The following is a 26714-nucleotide window of genomic DNA, read 5'->3' as shown; positions in this document are numbered from 1 at the left end:
ATGCCTCATGTATCTGCCAAGTTATGAAGAAGGATAGTAAGAAGTTTTCATGCGCTCTGGAAACGAAGTCCATCCCTCAATTCTAATACCTGTACATACAAAAGGCACCACTTTAGGTTCTGACTGATATATCTACCAATTTTCGCAGAAAAATATTGAATAGTTTTTGAGTTATGCACTGGCAACAAAGCCCATCCCTCCATTTTGAGACTAAGTCCAAATCATTTTCATGGAAACCAAGAAAATGATAAATCACAAAAACCTGTAAATAGCAAAAGGCATCACATTAGGTTCTGACTGATATCTACCAAGTTTCGCAGAAAAATATTGAACAGTGTTTAAACTATGCTAAGGAAACGAGGAGCTGTGCTCCAGAAACGAGGCCTACCCCACCATTAGACTAACACCAAAACATTCCATGGAAAAACAATAAAAATATAAATGCCACACATCTGAAAACAGCAAGAGGGACAACCATAGGTTCAGATTATTATATCTACCAATTTTGGTCTAAAAATATTGAACTTTTTTTTAGTTATGCTCTGGAAAAAAAATGATTACAGATGGACGCACAGTCAGACGAGGCGTCGACTATATCCCCATTACATGCCAAGGGGATAAAAAGTCTTTATCAAGATGCATGATAGCTGATGGAAATAACTGATCATGGATAGTATGATGAAATGATGATTCATACCAAAATTCAGTAACTGTGACCAGTACAGCCAATACATTAGCATTCAAATATTAGGAAAATATAAATATGGATGTATCAGTAATAGCATAGACAAAGAGTCCTGTCAAAAGTAGTAAAACTTATCGCACAGACATTCTGTTGAAAAAAGTATAAGTTATGACCACACAATTTCATAGAGTTAAAGTCCTAGCCTGAGGTAATCAGAACTCCACTGTAAGACAAACCATTCACTAAGACCAGGGTTATGTCTAGACAGGTAAATAAACTGCTTTGATGAGGTAAACATGCCATCACCTACAGTAAAATGACATTATGCAAACACCAGGCTTGTTAAAGATCCCGCCCAGAGTAAGCAAACAAGCATCCAGTAAATGAACTAACAAGATTAATGCCACTTATAATAGAATTAAAAGATAATGTAGTCCCCCTGTCTGGTTACTTAAGTTCTTTTGGGACATACCCCATTTTGTGTATTCTGTATTTCACTGGCTATTGTACGTTACACCCATTTTTGTATTAGTCAGCAAATGATAATCTTTGTTTTGTTTCAAATGTAGTAAAATGGTCTTCACCTCCATTTGTCAATCAATTGGATTTAGACTCCCAACACAGGTCAGCTCTAGCCCTCAGCCCAGTTGGTTGTACAGACTCTGTGACCACCCCTGTTGGCATACCTTTAGAATATAGCACCACAAACTTTAAAGACACGTCATAATACTATTTTACGTAATTGGAAGTGATTTTGTTCAAAAGCATGTTCTTGAAACAATGCCCTATGACGCTGGCATAGCAACAAGGTCGTCAAGCTCAGCGAGTGAGTATAAGCTCCGCTCACTGATGTTTCATCTCTACCATGGCATTACAGAAACCCAACGATGTTGTGAGTTTCCAGTAGTAATTCCCGGCGGATGCACAATTGTTTGCAAGCACCAGTTTAACATATTTTTTTCTTTTTTGACCAATATGCTCATATTTCTTCGTATTAAGAGGTGCTGAGGGGTTGTATTTTGTGTATTTATATATGTTGTATTTTTAAATTTAGTAAGAATCACTTACATTGGTCACATTGCGCCATGTTTTATTATTCGCAGTTTTGGGCAATTAAAAGAATCTAAATATATTCTATATTTCGGTTTCAAACGTAACTATTTGGATCAAAGGAATTATAAATGTAAACTAATATACATACATATCTTTGTCATTCAGTAATTTGCACCATTACAAGGAAATATTTATTTCTCGAAGCGGTAAGAATTCATTACACTGGATACTTAAGCCATTTTCGTGCCAGTTCGGTGAGCGTATTCTATTTATTAGAATTATTCCAAGGGTTAGGTTTAGGTTTAGGGTTAGGGGTTAGGGTAAGGGACCTAATCCAATATAGTAGGTAAATGCATGAGTACCAGTTGTTTTCCTTTTCCACTTTTAATACTTTGTTCACAAAGAAAAACGGGAGACCAAAAACTTCAAAAGTTAAATAAACGATGCAATGGTTTAATGTCGAAATGTGGAAATCGGCCTCCAGCAACTTTCACCTCAAGATCTACATATTTTCTATCATGATTTGAAGTCTAACTCACCCTCGTGCCTTTACCAAACATGCCCATGTCTCACACATTCCTTAGCGCGATCCACATTATCCTTACTGGGTTCTCTCCAACACTTTTCTGTCACGAAAACACACAATGATTTTTATACAAGCATGTCATTCATGCATGCAACGTGATATCAACGTCTGACGCTTGACGTCAACAACCATTTTCAGTTCGAACCATATTGGCTCATTCAACATAACATGGTATCTTGTAGATTACAGAATAGGATGATTGTGCCAAATGATATCGGGACCATTCAGCAACAATCAGTAGATGGAAAGCACAAGGCACCTATTCTACCCGTAACCTTCGTAATTGTCCGCAACTAATTCGACTCTTTCCATTCATTTCCGTGACGTCACAGGAATGACTAGCTAAATTTGCACATTGTGCAACAATGTGGATATAGCTCAGTCGGTTAGCTGTGGGGCTAATAATCCGAAGATTCGCGGGTTCGCGTCCGACGGGTTCTCACAAACTGGTTTTCACTGGACGCTCACATGGACCCAAGACCCATATCATAACAATAGCATAAGACTGCCATAATGAAGGCTTTGGTAAGATGCGAGTAGAGGATGCTTTGGAGATTGTGTCGTTAAATGAGGATAAAGTGGTCCAAATGACTGAACCAAGTTCCTCTGGCCTAAGAGTCCAAGGATGGTACTGTTAGAATACCTTCATGCATAACCAGCTTACAATCAGTAATAGGGTAAACACTGTTGGGCTCGATTTCCCGACATGTCCATAAAAATAGGTAATAACAGGGGATTGTCCTTGTCAGTAAAATCCCAATCCAGTGGGAGAGATACCTCCACTTGATCAGGCTCCCAGCATGAGAAGAGTGGATGGCTGCTATATCCAGCTCTGATCCTACAGACCCAGCCACCAGAGCCTTGTCAGTCACATTGGATAATTTGAGAGTGGAAGTGCCTGAGCCACTGACGTCTCAAGAGTTTGTGGTGGATTAGCCGAGGAACTCTGAGAGAGACCTATGTCTGTCCGTAAAGACCATGTCCCACTTAGGAGTAAGGAGATGCTTGCTCTAAGCATGGACAATGGACCGCTCCAATTCTTTCATTTTTGCAAAACTCCTTTACTCTTAAGTTTTTCATGCAGATCCAAATGATGTGTTAATATCTTCCACAAAGGAATTTAACATATCCAAAAAAGATTTTAGATCCAGAGATGGCAGGGGAGGGTTCTTTAGCAGCTTTGGGCTTTTTTGCAGGTTCTGAAGCCGATAATCTCCGTCACACATCGCTCTATCATATGGAGATCTCATTAACTCAATATCCGGTCAAAATTGACTGTTTTATACAGCCAGATAAGTCGAAAAGACCTACATTCCTCACAGTAGGAGAGAAAAGTATGAAAATGTGCATCAGGTTTGTAATCATGCTGAGTTGCCTACTGATTGTGAGTGGGGATGTTGAGTCCAACCCGGGACCCGGTCCAACCACGAGAGAACAAACTACTCTATCAGTGAGTGTGAAAGCGGCTCAGTCGAAGTGCAAATGAGCGAAAATGAAATTATGAAGATGTTAAGAGACTTAAAAATGAATATGGCAACTATGAACGACAAGTTTGAAAGCTTGAATGACAAGGTAGGCAACATGGCGGCCAAAGTATATGAGGTCGATCATCAACTACATGCGCTGAGTGAGGAAAATCAACAACTTCAGGACACAGTTACACAGCTGAAAGACAAAACAGAAGACATGGAATGCAGGGAACACCGAAATAATCTTGTATTTCAGGGGTGAAACTTGGGATGAATCGGAGGAAAAAGTACATATGTTTTTGAACGAGAAGCTACACATGGTTAACAGCAAAGATATGGTAATCATACGTGCACATAGGTGAATCATTTCTCCTTGGATTTAGTCTATCATAGCAAAATTCCTGCTGACATAGGATAAGAGCAGCATCTTCAAACAAGCCCGGGAATCACTGGAACGAGGAGACAGGACACGAGGGACAGAAGATTTTCCACAGTCAGTGCGCGAGGATGTACGGGCACTATCTCCGTGGTTTGAACAAGCGCAAGAAGCAGGGGAAACAACCTAAAATGCGTCTGAACAAGTTGATAGTTCAAGGGGAAGTATTCGTTTATGATAAAATGTCTAAGTCCATCAAGAATATTTCACGCGATCAGCCACAAAGCCCACAGGCAACAGGTAACACGCGCACATGGGAAGCTTTGTTTGGACCTGGAAACAGGGTAACGCCCACTCCAACGGAGGCAACTCCCATGCCGACATCTCAAAACAAAAACACTTGAAGTTGTGGCCACGGCCTCGCATTTGACATGGAATATGGAAGGATTACATCAACATAACACTCCCGATTTGCAGGTAAAACAAGTTTGCGCTGATTATGACTTGATCGCCTTTTGTGAATCTTTTGCTCACAGCGTAGATGAATTTAAAACCTTTCTGTTTGGTTATTGATCATTTTACAGCGTACAAATAAAAACTAAGAAATTTGGTCGACAGTGGTGGCGTAACAAACTAAAAATAATGGGTGAACGGAGGATATTTAACTAGAATATATGAACATTTTGAAAATACTGTGGTTCTCCTGTTCAAAACTTCAAGATAAGGTAGTGTAAACGATACAGTACTGATTCTAACTTACCTTTCACCTGAAAACTCTTCCATCTATGAGGACACATAATGATGGCATGTCTGTTTTGGAGGATTATTTGACTCAGATAGTTTATGACACCCAGATAAAGAGCTCTTCCTAGCAGGTGACTTGAATGCTAGGACTAAAACATCTCTTGACTATATACCAGAAGATAACATTGATTTCATTCAGCAAGGCATTGATTATCCCACTGACAACTTTGCGGCTCCCAGGAACAATAAGGACTCAGTTATAATAATTATGGCAAGAAACTGATTGAAATGTGCAAATTATTCGGCATTCACATTTTGAATGGGAGGTGTCATCAAGACATGGAAGGTAATTAAATATATATATATATATATCATCACTCATAATGGGGCCAGCACTGTTGACTACATGATAGCCTTACAAAGACAATATCCATTTATATCGGAATTTGGTATTGGTACACAAGATGACTCAAACCATTTTCCATTCATCTGTAGATTTGATTTCAGGCATCAAGCTCCAACAACTTACACACCCAAGACCAATGTGAATCAGGTGGCAAGGATACAACCCCCTGGTCACGATATGTCTGGAAAGAGGAGAATAGTGCAGCTTTTAAATCTAAACTCAAAGAGTTATATTATCTACAAAAAGATGAAATTGATCACTTACAGGACCACTAAACTCAATTTTTTGGTACTCTATCACTGCATATGACAGACTTTTGGTTAGTCATAAACGAAACACCATTTTATTTTAAAAAAAACTTATGGTTAAGTAATACCAAGCACTTAAAAGTTGCTAAAAAGCCGTCTGCTTCTCTCTCACCCAAAAACAAACTTAAATAGCATTCATCCTCAGACATGGCGCCGCCATTTTTGAAAATTGTGAAGTCACAGGCTAAAGTCTGTTAGAATTATTGAGATTATGATTTGTTCTCATCAAGGTAGAAAATCAAAACTACTTTTTACTGGTAGTTAAATATGCATTTGAATCACGGCCAAAAGGATTTTGCATGACAACTTTTAACATAAGGACTTCTTCCAAGGAAGCAAGGTGGGGGTCGAAGTGACATTTATATTGCAAGCACTTCCAAGAGTGAAATTGTTATGTTATAAGCAATGTCATGTAAAATCCTAATGTCCATCAATAAAATACATATTTTACTACCAGTAGAAAGTAATTGTCCTTTTGTAACTCGGTGAAAACAAACTTAAATAGCACTCATCCCAAGACCGGGCACCGCCATTTTTGAAAATCGTGCATGACACAACCTGTAACATAACCTAAGCGAGGTCAGGTCAAAGTGAAAATACTGCGCGATAAATTACTTCACTTGCTAAATTTACTTTTTTTGTTTGTAATGTTCACTCACCAGTATGTAGACACTTGTCAATAAACGTCTTTATACTTAGTCTCATAATCCTAATTACTTTATAATCATACTTGCATGCATTTTGAAAATTAATAAAAAGAAGCGATCTGCCAATGTATAACAGAAATGTAATATGTAGACATTTCATAGTTTTCCTATCTGAATCATAATTTGCACCCACGCCCTGGTGTATGTCGTCTGCATCATTACACTTAACAACGAAAACAATGATTCTGTTGGAAGCTACAACAACGTATTAAAAACAAAAATGCAAATATTAAAATGAAAGTTATAGGAGCAATGCCAGACTATTACCTTCTTTGAGGAATGTATCCATCAATATCCACAAAAACAAGTGATATATAATTCATCTGCAGATTTCCCAAGTGATGTGTCTTTTAACAGTCTATTATACAAAAATGTGATGTATCGTTTCAGGTTTTTCACATTGCTGTATAATTTCATTGGTTACCCAAGATAGCACACCTGGCAACTAATTGCATAATGTGAGGCATTCATTTTAAAAAGTTATTTAGTTAGCCAATAATGAGCAATCAATCAATGTATTGGCGGATAATCCTTTAAAAGAAGGGTGTTGTTTTTACATAGACACAGACACGACAGTGTATTCAGTATAGATTAGTAAATGTACATACATAAACACTACCTTTTGACAAATCCCCCATTTAAATCCCCATAAAACTAATTAATCAATCAGCGTGTTATCGGTTAATCCTTTGATCGATCCAGACAAAAGAAATGCCAAATGGGGGCCTTTGTTGGGTAATCTAAGTGGCGTTACCACTAATTATACCTGTTATAAATTCATTAACTGAACATCAAGTGAATGATGACAAATAACATGTAGGTTTATACCACCTAACACGGATTACAACCTAGTGACACCAAGTGATTTTGACAGAATCTTCTATGAAAACAAATGTCACTCGAAAACTAGGCAAAGCAGGAGACAAAACTAAATGATAGTAGATTGTGAGAACATATAGCTTTCATTTTTCTCAACAGATTTCGCGATTTCAGGTTTCAGGTTTGTACAAACCTGTAAACGAAATAGTTCAAACCCTGAAATGTAGATGAATACTGCACAGACCCTCATTTCTATACCCACTATTACGTCACGGAGATGCGTCGCTCTGATTGGTTGAAATTTTGTCTGCAGCTGAGAATTTTGCACTGTTGACAAAAAGGTCGATTTAAGGTAATTAAAGATCGAAATGAGCATTTTTAACGATGGTGTTTCATTTATAATGATGTCATCAAGTGATTTTGTGTTTGTACCCTATTAGAGTATATGTGACCTTTAATACCAACAGATGTGAACACTGCATTATGTTTACTTGTTAATGTTTACCAAGAAGCAGCATCTATAAACAAGAGAGTTTACTTTCCCCGTTCAAATCATTATCCCAAGCCAAAATTATCTAGTCAACCTCCCTGGTGGGACACGGAACTCGAAGACTTAGAGAGTGAGAAATACCACGCACTGAGGAGCAACAGAGATCATAACTTGGATTTTAACCTTTTCAGGGAGCTATGCACTAAATTCAAGAAAGCATTTGTTATCAAAAGACAATCTTACCAGGAAAAACAGAAACAAAAACTAATTGATGCAAGAGGAAACCTCAAATTATTCTGGAAACTGCTGAAACAGGGGAGACAATCACTCATGATAGATGGAATCAGTACTCAGGAATGGACAGATCATTTTTCATCTCAACTCCAAATCGAAAATCCACCGTCTTTACCTCCTATTACAAAGATGATGGTGGTGGTACTAGAGCAGTAGTAAATCAACCTATTAGCAGCCAAGAGCCAAGAAGTCGAACAACATATAAAAAAGTTTGCAAATAATAAATCACCTCGACCTGATGGATTTGTCACAGAATACTTCAAAAATACAAGTACTATTTTACCCACATTTACAGTCATTTTCAATCAGATATTTGACAGTGGTGTATTTCCTTCTGCTTGGAATAGAAGCATTATTTGCCTTCTTTTTAAATATGGAGATAAGAATGATATTAACATCTACAGAAGAATTTCATTGAATGATACTGAGTGTAAAATATCTACATCTATATTAAATCAGGTTTCAGATCAAATTACTCAACTATTGACAATATATTTAGCTTACAAGCAATGATACAGAAATATATCAGGGGGAAAAAGGAAAGGGAGACTTCACTGTCTTTTTGTGGACTTTTCAAAAGGCTTTTGACACTATAAGGCATGATATTCTATTACAAAGTTTGAAAGATTGGAATTAATGGAAAATTTTATAATATACTCTCATGTATGTATTCAAGATTGTGTGTCTGTGTGAGAAGTTCAAGAGGATTAACAGATTATTTCAAGTGTAATATTGGCAGCCATCAAGGTTGTATTTTGAGTCCCCAGCTATTTGTTATATTCATCAATAAGCTTTTAAAACAACTGGAAGATGTTGGAGAAGGTGTTTTCATTTCACAAGATTTTAAAAATGTTTTTGCTATGTTTGCAGATGATGTATCATCAGTAGCGTACTCAGCCATTCAACTCCAAAAGAAAATAGATGCTCTGAAATTATTTTGCTTCGAAACGGGAATGAAAGTGAACTTGAAGAAAACAAAACTCATGGTTTTTAGAAATGGTGGACCCTTAAGAAGCTATGAAAAGTTGACATACAATGGCGAAAATATTGAAGTTGTACCTTTCTACAGATATCTAGGCATTATGTTTACACTAAAACTGATATGGACTCAGGCTAAAATTTCTTTAGCTTCCCAGAGCTCTAAAGCAATGATGGCTATACATAGATATCAGAGGGCACTCGGTGATATTTCTTGTAAAGATCTGTTCAAGATTTGATAGTATTGCTACTCCTGTCCTTTGCTATGGCTCTGAAACCTGGGGATATAATTACTGCAAAATAATTGAAGATGTGTCAAAATATACATGTAATGTGATGGTGCTTGGTGAATGTGGTAGAGCTCCACTGCAGCTTATATATATGACAAGAGCTGTCAGGTACTGGTGTAGGCTGATACAAATGGGCCCTGAGAGACTCCTCTGTTATGCTACAAACATCAAACATATTTTATTTATATTTGGATATGTAAGGATCTCCCAAGATGTTGGTGATAAAAATATTTTCCTATCAATGTTCAAGCAGACACTGTTTGACAATCTACAACAAACCTGGAGTGTAAATGTTCATAACTTACCAGACCCATGTTCATATAAACAATATAAATCCCTATTCACTGTTGAATACTATCTGAACTCACCACTACAATCTCACTCAAAAAGGATGTCATCACACTTCAGATGCAGTAACTTCAGAATAGCTGTCAACACTGGAAGACACCAAGCTATACCATATCAAGAAAGACTTTGTCCTCTGTTTATCAAAAAACGAATATTTTATTGAAAATGAATATCATGTACTTTTAATCTGTGAAGCTTATAGTTCTCTCCGTAATACACTTATTGGTTAATACATCAAGTCCACCTCAACAAAACTTTGTCTCCATAATTACTTCTCAACATGATATATTACATAAAACTTCAATCTTTTTATACAAAGCAGAACAAATAAGGAAAAATAATATATAATATATTTATGTCAAGCTCTTGTACTTTATACAAATATGTTCAATGCGCAGGGATATTTTGTAACCCTAAATCTTTCTGTATTTTGGGCCAAAGGCCTCATACTGAATAAAAATCTGTCTAATCTCCGTTCTTTAGCCTGAATTCGGTCCTCATTCACACACATTTCTTTTGTGACATGATAATAATCTAAGTCCTAAGTACAAAAATGTCAGGAAAATCCTAACACCTCCTATAATTGCTGCATTTCTATCTGGTCAGCCATGGAAACAACCACAAGGTCATGGAAATTGCATCTTGAAGATCACTGTTTGCTAGATGATTGATTGGTTTCATCAGCTGTTTCAAGTATGGATGGTGAACATCTCTTCTTGTTGAATTGCCTTATGCTGTAAATTCCATTGGACATTTTTCATTTGATCTCTTCTTAGGAACCAGCAAGATCAGAATACAAGAGTCATCAGAAGATGACATACCCACCCACCCCGGCCACAACATATTTGAAAGGACAAATCATCTGCAGGATACTTTTTGAAGTTAGTACTTTTCAGACTAAGTTTGAATCATTTCTATGGAAATCATGAAAAATATAAATGCCACATATCTGTAAATAGCAAAAGGCAACAGCTTATGGTCTCCCCTACATATCTGCCAAGTTTTGCAGAGAGATTTTTAGAAGTTTTTGAGTTGTGCTCCAGAAACGAAGCCCATCCCTTCATTTTGAGACTAAGTCTGAAACGCTACCATGGAAACCGAGAAAATAGATCACAAAAACCTGTAGACAGCAAAAGGCACCACACTGGGGTCTGCCACATATATCTACCAAGTTCTGCTGACAGATACTAGAAACTTTTTGAGGTGTGCACTGGAAACGAAACACACCTCTCACTTTTGAGACTATGTCTGAATCGTTTCCATGGAAACCGAGAAACTAAGAAATCACAAAAACCTGTAAATAGCAAAAGGCACCATTGTAGCTTCTGATTAGTACATCTACCAAGTTTTGCAGAATAATAAAGAACAAATTTTGAGTTGTGCTCCGGAAACGAAGTCCATCCCTCCATTTTGAAACTAAGTCTGAATCGTTTCCATGGAAACTGAGAAAATGATAAATCACAAAAAAACTGTAAATACCAAAAGGCACCACTTAAAGATCCGACTGATATAGTTCTGCAGAAAAATATTGAGTTATGCTCTGGAAACCAAGCCCACCCCACCACTTGACAAAGATCAAAACGTTAAAATAAAAAAAAATCAGAAGATGACAAAAACCCCGGCCCCCGCATATTTGAAAGGACAAATCATCTGACGGTTACTTGATTTTTTCTTAGATTAAGTTTGAATCGTTTCCATGGAAGTCATGATAGATATATGTGCCATACAGTAAACAGCAAAAGGCACCACTTCAAGATCTGTTGAAAGATATGAAATGGTTTTCGAGTTGTGCTCCAGAAACGAAGCCCATCCCTCCATGTTGAGATGAAGTCATAATCGTTTCCATGGAAACTGGGAAAATGATAAATCACAAAAATCTGCAAATAGCAAAAGGCACTACTTTAGGGTTTCCCCTACTTATCTGCCAAGTTTTGCAGAAAGATATTTAGAAGTTTTTGAGTTGTGCTCCAGAAACGAAGCCCCATCCCTCCATTTTGAGACTAAGTCTGAAATGATTCCATGGAAACAAAACAATGTACCACAAAAACCTGCAAGTACCAAATGGGACCACTTTAGGTTCTGACTGATCTATGTAACAAGTTTTGCAGAAAAATATTGAACGTTTTTTGAGTTCTGCTCCAGAAACGAAGCCCATCCCATCATTAGACCAACTCCAAAATGTTCCATAGGAAAAACAAAAAATTAAAAATGCCAAAATTCTGTAAATAGCAAAAGGCACAACTATAGGTTGAGATTATTGTATCTATCAAGTCTGGTCTAAAAATGTAGAACGGTTTCTGAGTTATGCTCCAGACACAAAGTGGAGGGACGGGTTAATAAAGCAAACAAACGAGACCTTTCGCATGTCATTATTACAGTATATCATATTGTAAGTATAGTTAGTTTGTTCTCAAATATACATGCATAAACTTGTCAGTGGAAAAGGATGAATTAAAATTTACTTCTTCTGTTTGATGAGGGCCATTGCTCTGTTTGCTGGCAGGAAAGGGTTGGCGGGATCAAGCTGCTGGCCACGTGAATAGTGTTCAATGGCATGGTTATACTCTCCTCTCCGAAAAAATTCATTTCCCTGACAAAATAGAAAGAAATGTGACATGTAACCTTTAAGCATACTTAAAAATTAAGCAACATTTTCTTTTCAGTGATCATAATACTACTGAATTTGAGTTGTTTCCATGTCTGATGTTCCTTCAAACAGCCTGAAGGATATGTAGCATTGTCCCAACAAGGGATCCATACAGCTCTCCAAGAACCTCTGACACAAGCACCCCCATGAGACATATAGCTATCCCTTGTACACATCAGTTGTACTTCTTCATGTGTTGTCATACAAGTCCTACCAAAACAGTTGTTGAAAAATATTGACATGATCAACATCATGAAGAAAGGGATCTTCTGTTTTACGTGCCAGCGAAAAGTCCACTCTTGACATGCAAATTAGTCTGTGCCAGTGATGTTATGCTAAATCATTACTATGCTGGAGTGTGGAATTGGTAGCTCACCTGAAATTTTCTGGATTGTTGACATTCATGACAAATGGTCACCTTTCGGTTTCAATGGAAAACATTTACTATGTTTTAAGGTTGAAAATTAAACAGTTCTTAGGTAGATATATTTTATTTCTAACTACATTAAGATGAAAAAATACATGTATATCCAATGCAGTGAACAGTCAAAAGATAACAAGAGTCAACAGAGGATGACATATCCACCCCAGCCCCCACATATGTGAACGGACAAATCATCTGAACATGACTTGATACTGTTTTAGACTGTTTGAATCGTTTCCATAGAAATGATAAAAAATATAAATGCCATATATCTGTAAACAGCAAAAGGCACCACTTCAAGATCTGTCTCATATCTGTCAAGATCTGTTGAAAGATCAAATGGTTTTCGAGCTGAGCTCTGGAAATGAAGCCTATCCCTCTATTTTGAGCCTAAGTCAGAATTGTTTCAGTGGAAACCAGTAAACATAAAAATGCCAAAACATTGTAAATCAAAAAAGGCAGCACACTGTGGTCTGCTTCAAAGATGTGTCAAGTTTTGTTGTAAGATATTAGTTTTCTAGTTGTGATCTGGAAACGAAGCCCATCCGTCCATTTTGAGACTAAGTCCAAAATGTTTCCATGGAAACCAAGAAAATTATAAATCACAAAAACCTGTAAATAGCAAAAGGCACCACTTTAGGTTCTGATATATCTACCAAGTACTGCACAAAAATATTGAACAGTTTTTGAGTCCTGCTCCGGAAACGAAGCCCACCCCATCATTAGACTAACACCCAAATATGCCAGCACTCTGTAAATGGCCAAAGGCTATAGGTTGAGATTATTTTATCTATCCAGTTTGGTCTAAAAAATATCGAAGGGTTTCTGAGCTATGCTCCGGAAACAAAAGACTAGACTGAATACTCCTGGCAGGATGAAGAGCTAAAATATCATGCTTTCTGCTTTCTACCTTGCCCAAAGGAGGAACAGTATCACCATGTGGTATGGAAATTCAAGCAGACCGATAGGTATCATATCGCAGGAATGGAAATATGAACGAAGTGGTAATGCAGTTAGCAATGGAGCATGAGGATTTGGTGCTACTGTAGTTTGATACTGTGTATGAGCACTTCCTCACTAAATGACCTGTCAGCTTAATGACACTGCTGCTGGGGCTGTTACAAGCAACAAGCGTCAACTGCCCCCTGGGAAATGCTGTTACCCCCAGCACACCTTCCCCCAGATGGCTGTTTCCCCTCCTGGAGAGTAGTAACTGGACTGGGATTGAGAGGAAGTGACACTGGATACACCAGTGCGATGACAAGATGGCTGACTTCCTGAGATGGACAGTGAAAGAAAGGACCAAAAACTCATTCTTCTATGTTTTCAAGACAGTCTTGACTTTGGATACAAATACTGACCCTAGCAGTGCCCACCAAGGACAATCTATGCAGAAAGTGACTTTATAAAGAGTTTAATTCACAAAATGTCAACATTGTGTGTATCACTGCATTGTTTACATTGTGTTGTGAGGCACATGGATGGTGAATGTTGACTGTATGAGTTTTGTATATTGTAAGTATGGTTTCAATGAATCAGGTTGGGGCATGTAATGTATCAAAAATGAAATTTATTTAGTCATTTCATTGAGCTGTTTTGAAAATAGAGGACACCTGGAAAAACAAAAAACCTCAATAGGTTGAGTTGAGATAAGGTTAATTTATCAATACAGTCCTGGTATCCCTTGTTTAGTTAGACTTCTTAGATTTTTTCCTTCCTCAAAATGGCTGAAGCAAAGTTGAGAGATGAACTGAAACAATTAAGAGAAGCATTGGATGAAGAACAAGTTAGGTCACAGGGTTATTATGAAGATTTACAGGCAGTCAGGAAAGGAACTCAGGGAAAGGAGAGTAAGGAAAGAAACAGTATAATTTACTTTGGTAAGGATATCAAGGAAAGTAAATTTACTGGCACAGAAGAGGTCATCCGGCTTCGTGATTTTAAAGAACAGGTAAATTTAGCTGTAAAACAGTTGAACTTTTCACCACTGGAAGAAGTCAGCTTTCCTTTAGCACACTTAGAAAAAAAAGCCAAAGAGGAGCTTTGAATTAGACCCAGTGATGCCCAAGAAGATCCTACTCAGATCTGGGAAATACTCCAAGATGTTTTTGAAGACACCTGTTCAGTACATGAGTTTCAAAAATGTTTTTTTGACAGAAGGGTAGGCCTCAGACATTTTTCATATCCCTCACTGAACTCATTGACAGGGTCTATAAGAAAACTGCAGTCATCATACCCGACTGAGACCTGTAACATCGATTTTCACAGAATGTCAGAGGGTTGGCTTTTGAGAGAACTACAACAGTTTGTCAGCCACCAAAGCTGACCTTCCTCCAGCTTCGGAAGAGGCTTTGAAGCTGAGTGAGGATGATTCTGGTGATACAGTCATTCAGCAGGCCGGTAGCAGCAGAAGTGAGCAATAGAAAGGAACTCCAAGATCTAAGAAAGTTCAGAATTCCTTCTCAGAACATAAGACGCAGATAGATGAATTCTCTTCAATATTCCACCAGACTTTAGAACAGCTACAGCATTCTCAGCAACCTTCACCTCAAATGCAAGGCTATTATGTCTGTAATGACACAGGGCATTTTGCTTGTGAATGCCTGCATAACCCAAGGCAACAGAGTTCCAGAAGCATTGAGTGTACCAGAGGCTGCTATTTCCAGCAAAGGAGAGGAGCTAATAGTAACCAGCATCAGGCACCATTGCATGGTAACCAGGGACTGGCATCTCATTTGCCAGAAAATTGGAACCCTATACTACCACAAGTCAGGTAGTAGAAGGGTGTGGTACAGGCTCATCTATGTCTGGTAGTTGGCAACTCCAAGAATTTTGCCACAGCGTCTGATTGTCCAGTAGTTATGGTCTCCATGGGCGGAGTGGAAATTGTCAGTTGGATACAGGGTCGATGGTAACCACAATCACAGAAGAATTATTCAACTGTTTCTTCAAGGCATGTGGTATTGATCTCCTTGAAGAGGGAAGGCGGTTATATAGAACTGGATGTTGAAGCACTAGGAAAAACAATTCCTAAAAGAGGAATCTTGGTTGTTGACAACAGTTCCGATGACAACCAGCAGCAGGTGCCATGCATACTAGGGATGAATGTGATTAGGCATGTACAGATCTGCTGCTTGAAGACCTTGGACAGAACTTCCTGAGAAAAATTTTGGAAATGTATGTTCATGAGTCGTGGATCATTTGTTCCAAAAAAATATCTGAAACAAGATCCACCCTGGGAACAATCGAAGTAGCAGGGACAGAACCCGTCTGCATATCAGGTAATTCTGTTGCAATTGTTAATGCAATCTGTCATAATGACCACAGTACTGTTGACTATGCAATTGATGAGCAGATTCAGGTTCCACCTAGACAAAATACACCTGAGAGACTCGTCAAAAGTGCAGTATTTACATGCGGTGAAAGTTGTATTGAATTTAGTTGATTGCATATTGTTTTGTGCTATGCTGTCAGTTTTTTATGTATACGTGAAAGAGGATCACTAGCCGCATACACACAACTGTGACGCTCTAAAATATGACTACTTAGAGAATAATCGTATTTGATGTTATCTGTATATATGTAACACCACTTCAAGATCTGTCTCATACATCTGTCAAGATCTGTTGAAAGATATGAAATGGTTTTCACGTGCTCCTGAAACGAAGCCCATCCCTCCATGTTGAGACTAAGTTCAAATTGTTTTCATGGAAATCTGTAAATAGCAAAAGGCACAACTCTGGGATCTGCCACACATATCTACAGAGTTTTGCTGACAATTATTACCAAGTTTGAGATGTGCTCTGGAAACAAAACAGACCTGTCACTTTTGAGACTATCTGAATTGTCTCAGTGGAAACTGAGAAACTAACAAAATAATAAATTACAAACACCTGTAAATAGCAAAGGGCACAAACATAGGTTCACATTATTATATCTATCAAGTTTGGTCTAAAAATATTGAACAGTTTTTGAGTTATGCTCCGTAAACCAAACGATTACAGACACACGAGGCATCAGCTATATTAACCCCATTAAATGCCAGGGGGATAAAAATATAAATGCAATATGTCTGCAAACAGCAAAAGGCACCACTTCAAGATCTGTCTCATATCTGCCAAGATCTGTTGAAAGATATGAAATTGTCTTTGAGTTGTGCTCATCCCTCCGAACTGGAAACTGGCAAAATTAAAAAAGCCAAAACATTGTAAATAGGCACCACTTTGTGGTCTGCCTCAAATATCTGCCAAGCTTTGATGAAAGATTAAATACTCTGAGTTGTGCTCTGGAAATGACGCCCATCCCTCAATTTTGAGACTATGTCAAAATAGTTTCCATCTAAAGTGAGAAAATAATAAATCACAAAAACCTGTACATAGCAAGACACCACTTTAGGTCCTGATTGATGGTTTTGCAGAAAAATATTGTTGTGGCAAGAATCACATCGGGCTGAAACACTCTCACCAAAGTTTATTTCCATTTATCGCCATTGTAGCATACGTTCAACCCTTGTGAAACAGTGGACAACAGGTTCAGAAACAATCTGTTTTGCCATGACTCGGTGTGTTTCGCTCGCAACATGGAGGCCTTCTGACTGCATGAGCCCATGTGCTTCTGATCATGTGATCAGATTGCCAGGATGTTAATTGTTATAAATTTGAAAAAGTTTAGTCAGCAACCTGGATTCGAACCTACAACCTGCGTGTTTCTAAATGGTTAATGTAATAATTCAGTGAACAATCCTTTACACCACAGGCAGTTGCACAGTTGTGTTGACAATTTTAAATATTAAAATAAACCTTTACTTCTTTACTTAAAATCAACTTGAGTGTTCGGTGTTCTGCACGTACAAATATTGAATGTTTTTTGAGTTCTTCTCTGGAAATGTATAGAGGTCGACTGTCCTCACAAACTATTTGAAATTGGTCATTCTTGACGTCCATATGGTGGGCCAATATTGAAGCCCTGTCATCAACGTCAATGTCTGCTGTGGGCCCAACGTCACCTTCGATAGACCCGGAGAGACTGGAATCAAGTCGTCTTTAGCGGTGAATCCAGGTTTACGCTCAGATTCATGGCAGGCATAGAGTCTGGAGACAACACCATGAACGGTATGCTCAATGTTGTGTACAGGAAGTCGACAGATTCGGGGGCAGAAGTTCATGGTGACTTCTGGTCATCTGTGGTAACCTCACAGGTGCTGCGTACTGCGACCAGGTGCTCACCCCTGAACCCATCCTTTCATGACAGCTCATGGCCCAAGTCTACAGTACCAGCTTGATACGAGCATACGAGGATGCTGACATGAAATTTCCTTCAAAACACTGAAATCAATGTCATGGACGTGTCATCAAGGTACCCTGACCTTAATCCAATACAGCACATTTGGGATGCACTTGCGATAAGGCTTTGTGGTCTTAGAAACCATCCTCAGAATTTGCAGGTACTTGGCACTGCCTTGCAAGAGCAATGGTGCAGAATCCTCAACCATGTGTTCACAATCATCAGGCAGTCAATGAGGAGACTGTTTGGCAGTGGTGAATGCGTGGGCGGCCATACACAATATTGAACTGAGAAATTTCAAATTTTTATTCTTGTGAACTGACATTCTGTATACCCATGTTTTGGAACAGAGGTGTAGCCTAAAGGAACGGATTGTGGCACTGCTAGTGTATCGAGTACATCACACAGATCTCGGCACTGAAATAATAACAATTTAACAATATTACCATCTCTTGTTCTTTTATAGTGCCTTGAAGAAAGAATGTGAAGTTTCTTCTTTGTATCTAGTTGATCGCATAGGACAAATAGGAAACACTTATAAGTACTTTAGACATGATCCCAACTTTCAAAAAATGTGTATCTTCACACGTCAGATGCAGTTACATTAATTTGAATCACAAATGCATACTGTCAAAATACAGATTATTTCTGCAGTTCTCATGAATAAATACGTGAAGTGCATGATCATCTATGTACATTAGCCTGAAAGAACTCTAACAGAACAAAAGATGAATGGAATACACTTATGGGTATCAATAGGTAAAGGAGAAACTGAAATAAAAAAACAAAAAAAAAACAGCAGTAACATCCTTCCTAAATTTACAAAAATGTCCAAGCCTTGTAAGTATCTTTCCAAATTTGGAAATGTTTGGAAATGATATATTTCTAAATTGTAAATTCTTTCTTCTTGTGATTTATGGAGGAACTTGTTGGTTTCTCAGATAATTTCTGATGCTATAGTTATATATCTAAATAATATTTCAGAATGGTAGGTGTCAGAAAGTATTTAATCGAACCATTTCAGATGTCATGCGGGTTCCCTTCTATCATGTCTATTGACAAACAGACCATCTATATCATGAATGTCCATCCACCTAATTGTGCAAAGTCACCTGATAATCATGCAGAATCACAAGATTTGATCAAGCATAACAATTCTCCGAAATTGTTCTGCAAGGGAAGTGAATCAATTAGAAGTCAAGTTCGTTGGTACTTTCTAAGTACTTGATTTCAACTTTTTCCTTAAATATCTGTCAAATGTATTCTAAGTTTTCAATTTTAAATATCCTGGTTATAGTATATTATGACTGCTCAGTTATATGTGTGAATTACACGAATAAAATCAATCTTAAGTCATAATTTGTATGTACCATGTCCTGTTCAGAATTAATTTACCGAATGTCAGCCATTTTGAAAAATGGCCACCATGGCTGCCTTTGTGTAATACTACAACTAGAAATGCTTCTGGGCACAATGTAATTCTGTGCTTTGCTTAATAATGCTGCGACACATTTAACAGTTATTACATATGTTGTGTCAATGTTACTATCGAGATATATCTATAACGTGACCATAGTTTTCACAATGGGTACCTTCCTTTAAAATGTCTCTGAAGTCATACCTTCCCTATAATTTGGGATTACATAGTACCTAGAAATGTTCAATAGACCCTCTTGGATCAAACTGAAATCAGACCTTTTGCGTTGAGGGTGTTTAACAAAATTATTTTTCCTGCCTTAGCTCTTGTCTTGTCAAAATTCTCAGAAATGTACATGTTAAGGATGCACAAGGCATTTCTTAGTAAAAGCAAGCAAACCACATATCCTATGGTAGTTTTTCTGAATAAGAATCTATTGTTTGCTAAGCTCAAAAATACTTAATTAGGTCACTGAGGTCAAAGGTCAATGAGGTCAAAAAATGCAAAGCAAGGCTGAATTTGTTCCTATTGTTGGCATAATCATATTCCAGGAAAACTGCTTAGAGTGAGTTTAGTTTTATGTCGCTTTTAGCAATATCACTACAGGGGACACCAGAAAATGGGCTTCACACATTGCACCCATGTGGGAAATCGAACCCGGGTCTCCGGCATGACGAGGGAACCACTAGACTTCCCCACCACCCCCAAACTGTTTAGATCACACTCCAGTATTTCGACATGTTTGATTTCAAGGAAGTGTTGAGTAAATTTCATATTTTTGCAAATATCTCCATTACGAAGTGTCTTTTTGGTTTTGCATGAAGAGCTACATCTTACAGGCATTTTTGTGCAAAAATGCATAGCAAGACTGAATTTGTTCCTTTTGCTGACATAATCATATTCAAGGCAAACTGTTTAGATAACAAAATTTGCATAATGCATAATTACTTCAAAGGTCAGTGAGTCTGACAGGACGCGATAGCTATGCATTTTACATGTATGCAATCACTTTATGTTGCTTCACATGCATGTAAAATGAAATTGCTAACATTCCTGCAATGGGTTTGATTAATAGTTTTAGCAACACTATCATCCACGCTCAGGAAATCACAGGAACAGGTAAGGAATCCCATCTGATATGTCAAATTGATAATATGAAGATGAAGGTGAAAGCAGAAAATTACGGAAGCCTGTTAGAGCCACGCTCCGCTATTTTTCAGGATCTTGTATCTTGAAAATTCAACATCCTACCTTGAAAATTAAACTTAACTTTGTTGAATATTCAAGGAAGTATCTTGAAAATTCAACTCAGTTTCTGGAAGATTCAACTTACTATCTTGAAAATTCTACCAACCTTTGTTGAATATTCAAGTAAGAATATTGAACATTCAACTTAGTACCTTGTAAATTCAACATAGTATCTTGAAAGTTCAAGATAATTAGTATTTAAGTGAAATGCTCTATGTTCACCGTATGCATTTCAATCTTTCCTTAACATGAACTATGCCGAACTTGCTGATGACAATGGACCAAAGCAGAGATAGTATCATCTCCATGTAATTTTCTTTCGGATCATCTAACGCCGAGATTTTATACTTTCTTGCACAGTATCATGGCATGACTAAATATGAGGGCATTGAAAAGGATTTTGTCCAAACGCAAACTTCACACTAGAAAAGGCCATTCTGATATCATGGAAGTGGTTTTGTCCATTTTGCAACAGTGTGACACATCCGGAAATTGTAATGGTTACAGGTGGATGCACCAAATGTCAGGAGAACAGACTCATAGTTTCAAAGGAAACCATTTTGATACTTATGAACCTAACTGACCTAGAAGGAGTAAGGAATTGTGAGACACGCCGACTTGTGCACCGCCATTATATTTCAGCTGGCCAAAATGCATTTGGCACATGGACGGATATGTCCATTGTCATCGGCAAGTTCGGCACAGTTCCAACTTTGATATGCAGCACAGAGGGTTCGAGTGATCCTGGCAGAGTCAGGTCAGTAATGCTCATCAGTTCAGGGCCCTCGTGCCCTCAACACGCAACCCTGACAGTGAATGGGACGTCTCCCAGGAAACACTGGGAGCAAGCCATGCCATCATGTCTTTTAAGATATCCTGTTTATGCCAAGGAAGGGCATCCACTGACAAGGTGTTGGACAGTCTCTGAATTCATTGCATAATCAAAATTTCATTTTAACATTTTGATTAAGAATGTCATTCTGGCGATTGAGAGTGGGAAGTGACTGATCCTGAGCAGCAAACAGGAAGCCCTCAGTTTCACATTGAGACCAGCCGACTTCATCCAAGCGAAGGAATCGGTTGGATTGCTGTTCTGTTCCACACACTGCATTTTCACACAATGCAATGGCTTCTCAGACCGCACACAAATGACCGACTGTGGGCAGACTTCGTAAGGGACTTCACCTTGTTTACTCCCATCGCCGTACCGTCCAACAGTACGTCACCATCAACAAAATCAACCTCAAATTTCAGATTGTGTCCAACAACCTTGGCACGCTTAAAGTAGCTGTGGAATTCGTTGCTTTAATTGTGAGTCTTGACATGAATTGGTATTTATAAACGATTAAGAGAAGAACGAGGTTGGTGTGCGCTGCTATCAGACATGATCCTCCTGGTCAGGCGGTCAAGACTCTGGATGTCTTGTTTTGTCCAATCAACTACTCCAAAGGAAAATATGGTGGCTTTGATCTTGTTTTGAGCATTTAGCTCTGAGCTCCACATTTTCTTTAAACGAGATTTATACTCGTCCCGAAGTTTCTTGAATCTGGGCATTCTGGAGCTTGCATTCCAAGATAGGTGTAGGCCTGATCTTCCACAGGATGCTTAATAACTCCTCCCCCTTGTAACCTGACGATCCATCATTACTTACCGCGTTCCAAATGAACAGTATTAGATTTGTCGAGTCAAAATGTCATGCCAATATCATTAGAAAAGGACTCGAAAAGGAGAAACTGTTCTTTCAAATTGGTATCTCCTTTGGCAAGGAGCTCGATGTCATCCATGTAGACAAGATGAGTAAGAGGTGTTGAGGATCTGTGCTGAGGAGGCTCGGGATGGTAGCCCTATTGAGCAGAAAACCCAAAGGATTCGAAGACAGGCAAAAAAGCAAAGGACTGAAGGAGTTCCCCTGAAATAATCCCCTTCTGATTGGAATAGTGCAACTGCCCTTGTGAGTACATATCATGTTGAGTCGACCAGAAACTCATTAACACTTGAGTAAATCAAGTAGTCACTCAGGGAGGTCAATACACCAAAGATACTTCAGAATCCATTAGTGAGGGACAGAGTTGTATGCTTTTTTTGTAGTCAATCCATCACATGGAGAGGTTGCGGTGATCATTTTCTGTACAAGACGTTGATCCCTGCACCCCCAACTTCCCTTTCTCGCCCACCTCTGCTCTGTAAATTATGTCATTGGAAGAGCAGTAAGATGACACGAGGTTCATCAAACACCCTTTGAATAATTTGTATTGAGTATTCGAACATGTGACAGAGCGAAAGTATTGGGGATCAGTCAAGTCTCCTTTTTGGGAAGAAATATTGCACGACCTTTGCAGAACCATGGAGGAACATCACCTGTGGCCACAAGTAAAAACAGAGTAAAAACAGTGACGTAATGGTGTTTGAACACAAGGGAACAGTTTCCAGCACCGGTTTCGAATGCCATCAGGCCCTGGAGCTGTACTAGATCTGGACTTTTTAATGACACGTTTCAGGAAATCTGGTGAGATGTAACAGACAAATGACATTAGTTACTTTCTCATGCATTGCATGGCCATAATCACTGACCCACAGTGAATCCAAGTTACAGTCACCGGGTACAGACCACAACTGTTTCCAGAACCTTGCGCTATCATCCATGGGAAGTCTTATGATCACCTTCACCGCTTGTTGCCTGTAGAATTGTTTTTTATTGTTTCTAAAGAGTTTACTGTGTTTTATGAATTTATTTTACTTTCCCATTTGTTCTTTATTTCAGTCCAAGCTTGTATTTTTGCCTTAAGAGAATCGACAATTTGGAGAAGTACCTTTTCTTTTGTTGTCTCGTACTGCAATTTTCATTTTCTCCAAATTGCCTTTTGTTGTTTTGACAAGGGATTCCCTGACGATCTTAATTTCAGGCACAGTTCTATCCAGGAAATATATATTCTAGTTTCTCTTAATTTTACTTGGAACCGTTTTTTCTTTGGTTTATTGTTCTTAGTAGTAGAAGACTTTTCTTCGGAAACCATGTGAAGTTCCTCCAAGCTTCGAGCGGCAGCAATTAACTTCATGTAATGCAAAAAGTTTCATAGAAATAAGGTCATTCAATAAATCAATTTCATTTTGGGGAAAAGACTGGCTGGTTTGTTTGATTGGCCTCCATTATAATCATACCATGATACTGAGCAAGAAAGCATAGAATCTCGGCGTTAAATAATCCAAAGGAAAAATGCATGAAGATGATACTATCTCTGCTTTGGCCGATTGTCATTGGCAAGTTCGGGACAGTTCATGTAAAGGAAAAAATTGAAATGCATACGATTAATGTAGAACGTTTCACGTAAATAAATTCAACGTATTAAGTTGAATGTTCAATATTCGTACTTGATAAATCAATAAAGGGTAGGCTGAATTTTCAAGATACTAAGGTGAATTTTCAAGATGGGGTGTTGAATTTTCAAGATACCATGTTGAATCTTCAAGATACCAAGTTGAAGATTCAAGATATTTACTTGAATATTCAACAAAGTTAAGTTGAATTTTCAAGATGGGATGTTGAATGTTCAAGATACAAAGATACCGAAAAACAGCGGAGCATGGCCCTAATAGGCTTCCATAGAAAATAAGTGCATACAAGCCATTTGCCATTTACCATACATATTTTGACTGAAGAATCAAGGCTATACTGAAAGGCTTTGCTATTAATTATTTGGTTGTAGAAATCTTTAGAATTGGTTGTTGCACTGAGTGAGTGAGTTAAAATTTAATGTCACATCGGCAATATTTCAGCCATATCGTGACGGGAACGGAACATTAAAATGGAATATATGAGTATTATAAAAATCTGTCGACGAAGGACAGTAAAACAACTAGAACATCACAGAAATGAATGTAAAACTAGTAGCTATGCCTAAAACAATCTATCTATAGAGGACAATACAATATAAAACCAGGCTATAGATTTCCAACAACTGAAGGTAAATCACCATACTAGGGACCATGGGGACTTACAGTACCTTTGCTACCTGCATGGACCCTAGCTGGATTTACATCATCCCCTCAGCCGTCAGCAATTTCGGAAATCTAGCCATACAATAAAAAAAACACTAAAAACATGGAAATTTAGAATTTACTTTGAATGTTTGTGGACTTACGTACCCTCTCAGGAGGACAATAATTTTACAATACTTCAACCCCCTTTGAGGGTACAGCCACCAACAATTCAAGTTACTTATTCAAACTACCAGTCATTAAAATACATCTATTTACAGAAACATATTATTCAAAATTCAACCAAAAAATCAATTTCTTTTAAAAAACCTATAATTAAATGAGAATTAACGCTGGTAAAAAGATCCTTAATTGTTTTAACTGTAAAATATTTATCCCTTGTGATGGAGAATTCAACACAGTCAAGCAGAATATGCTTGACCGTGACTCTCTCATCACAAGGGATACAAAATGGAGGATCCTCACCTTTTAACAGGTATGCATGAGTATATCTAGTGTGGCCAACATGACATCGTCGTAAAATAACCTCTTCAAATCTGGACTGACAACCCAAGTGGGTATAACCAATGTAAGGTTTTATCTCATGTAATTTATTGATACCCACTTGGGTGTCCCACTTCTTTTGCATCAGATCACGGATATAAGATCTAATGGTGGCTTTGTAATCACTATAAGGAATAAGAAGTGGTGTCACAGATTTGTTGAGTGCTGCTTTAGCAGCAAGGTCAGCCAATGTGTTACCAGAAATGCCTACATTGCTGGGTAACCAATAAAAGACGATGTCGTATTGGCCAGTAGCAAGATCATTATACAATTCAATAATTTCTATTAAAAGTGGATGTTTGCAAGAAATATTTTTAATAGCCTGAAGAAAGAGCCCCAAGAAAGAGAATCGGAATAGATTATATACTGTTTACGTTTCGGGTGTCTTTGAATATATTTGAGAGCTGTTAACATGGCGTTAGCTTCTGCTGTAAAAATAGAACTACTATCTGGTAATCTAGAAGATATTGTTCTGGATCCAATGACAGTGGCACAAGCCACTGCACCACTGTCCTTGGACCCATCTGTAAATAAGGGTTTGTAATTGCTATATTTAAGCTTTAATTGATGATATTCTTGTTTATATTGTAAGTCATTTGTTTCTGATTTTTTAAATGATGTTAATGTTAGGTCAACTTGTGGCCTAACCAACTGCCAAGGAGGAGAAGAAAGAAGACGGGAAGGCGATATACTTTCCAGCTCAATACCGGCAGAAGAAATAAATGGTTTAATTCTGTGCCCAAGAGGTGGAACAAGAGAAGACTTTTTGTTATACAAATCCTCATAAAGGGGATTGAACACAGTTATAGGCAGGGTTAGATTCATTAGAATATAATTTAGTAATGTATTGTAAAGACAATTTTATACGACGTTGAGTAAGAGATGGTTCATCGGCCTCAACGTAGAGGCTATCAATAGGTGAAGTTCTGAAAGACCCAAGGCAAAGTCTTAAGCCTTGATGGTGCACAGAATCAAGAAGTTTAAGGTTGCTGTTGCAGGCGCCACCATATATGATGGAGCCATAATTGAGTTTCGAACGTACGAGTGATCGATACAGGTGTAAGAGGGTTGCTTGATCCCCTCCCCACTTTGAGTTGGAAACAACTTTCAACAAGTCAAGAGCCTTCAAGCATTTAGTTTTAAGGGACTTGATATGAGGCAGAAATGTTAAATGGGAGTCAAAGATTAGGCCCAAGAACTTGGCCTCCTTTACAACTTTGATGGGAGTGCCATCTAGAGATAGTTCAGGGTCCTTATGTGGTTTATATTTTCTGCAAAAATGTATACAGTTAGTTTTGGATATAGAAAATTTAAAGCTGTTTTCAAGACACCATTTATCTATTTTGTTTAAACGCAACTGCAGTTGTCGTTCAATAGTATGCATATTTTTTCCACGACAAGAAATATTAAAATCATCCACAAATAACGATCCATCAATTGAATCGTTTAAAACTTTAGATAAACTGTTGATCTTGATGCTAAAAAGAGTGACAGACAAAATACTGCCTTGTGGAACACCCTGATCCTGACTGTAATGATCAGACAGGGTAGAACCCACTCGAACTTGAAACGGTCATTTAAAAAGTTAGCTATAAATTGAGGT

The 26714-nt window shown here is 38.0% G+C and overlaps 1 protein-coding gene across 3 annotated transcripts in view; it reads right to left on the bottom strand.

Moving 5' to 3' along the window:
* Window positions 1–26714, bottom strand: part of LOC137296914 (RNA polymerase II-associated protein 3-like) — a 166732-nt gene that overhangs the window by 97544 nt on the left and 42474 nt on the right. For all 3 annotated transcript variants that reach the window (XM_067828813.1, XM_067828811.1, XM_067828812.1), the window contains exon 4: window positions 12016–12143. In XM_067828813.1, the coding sequence (XP_067684914.1) occupies window positions 12016–12143 (128 nt within the window). The remainder of the gene's footprint in view (window positions 1–12015; window positions 12144–26714) is intronic.

This window comes from Haliotis asinina, chromosome 9 (assembly GCF_037392515.1).
Source record: "Haliotis asinina isolate JCU_RB_2024 chromosome 9, JCU_Hal_asi_v2, whole genome shotgun sequence".
Classification (NCBI taxonomy): domain Eukaryota; kingdom Metazoa; phylum Mollusca; class Gastropoda; order Lepetellida; family Haliotidae; genus Haliotis; species Haliotis asinina.
This window is presented reverse-complemented; position numbering and strand designations above follow the sequence as displayed.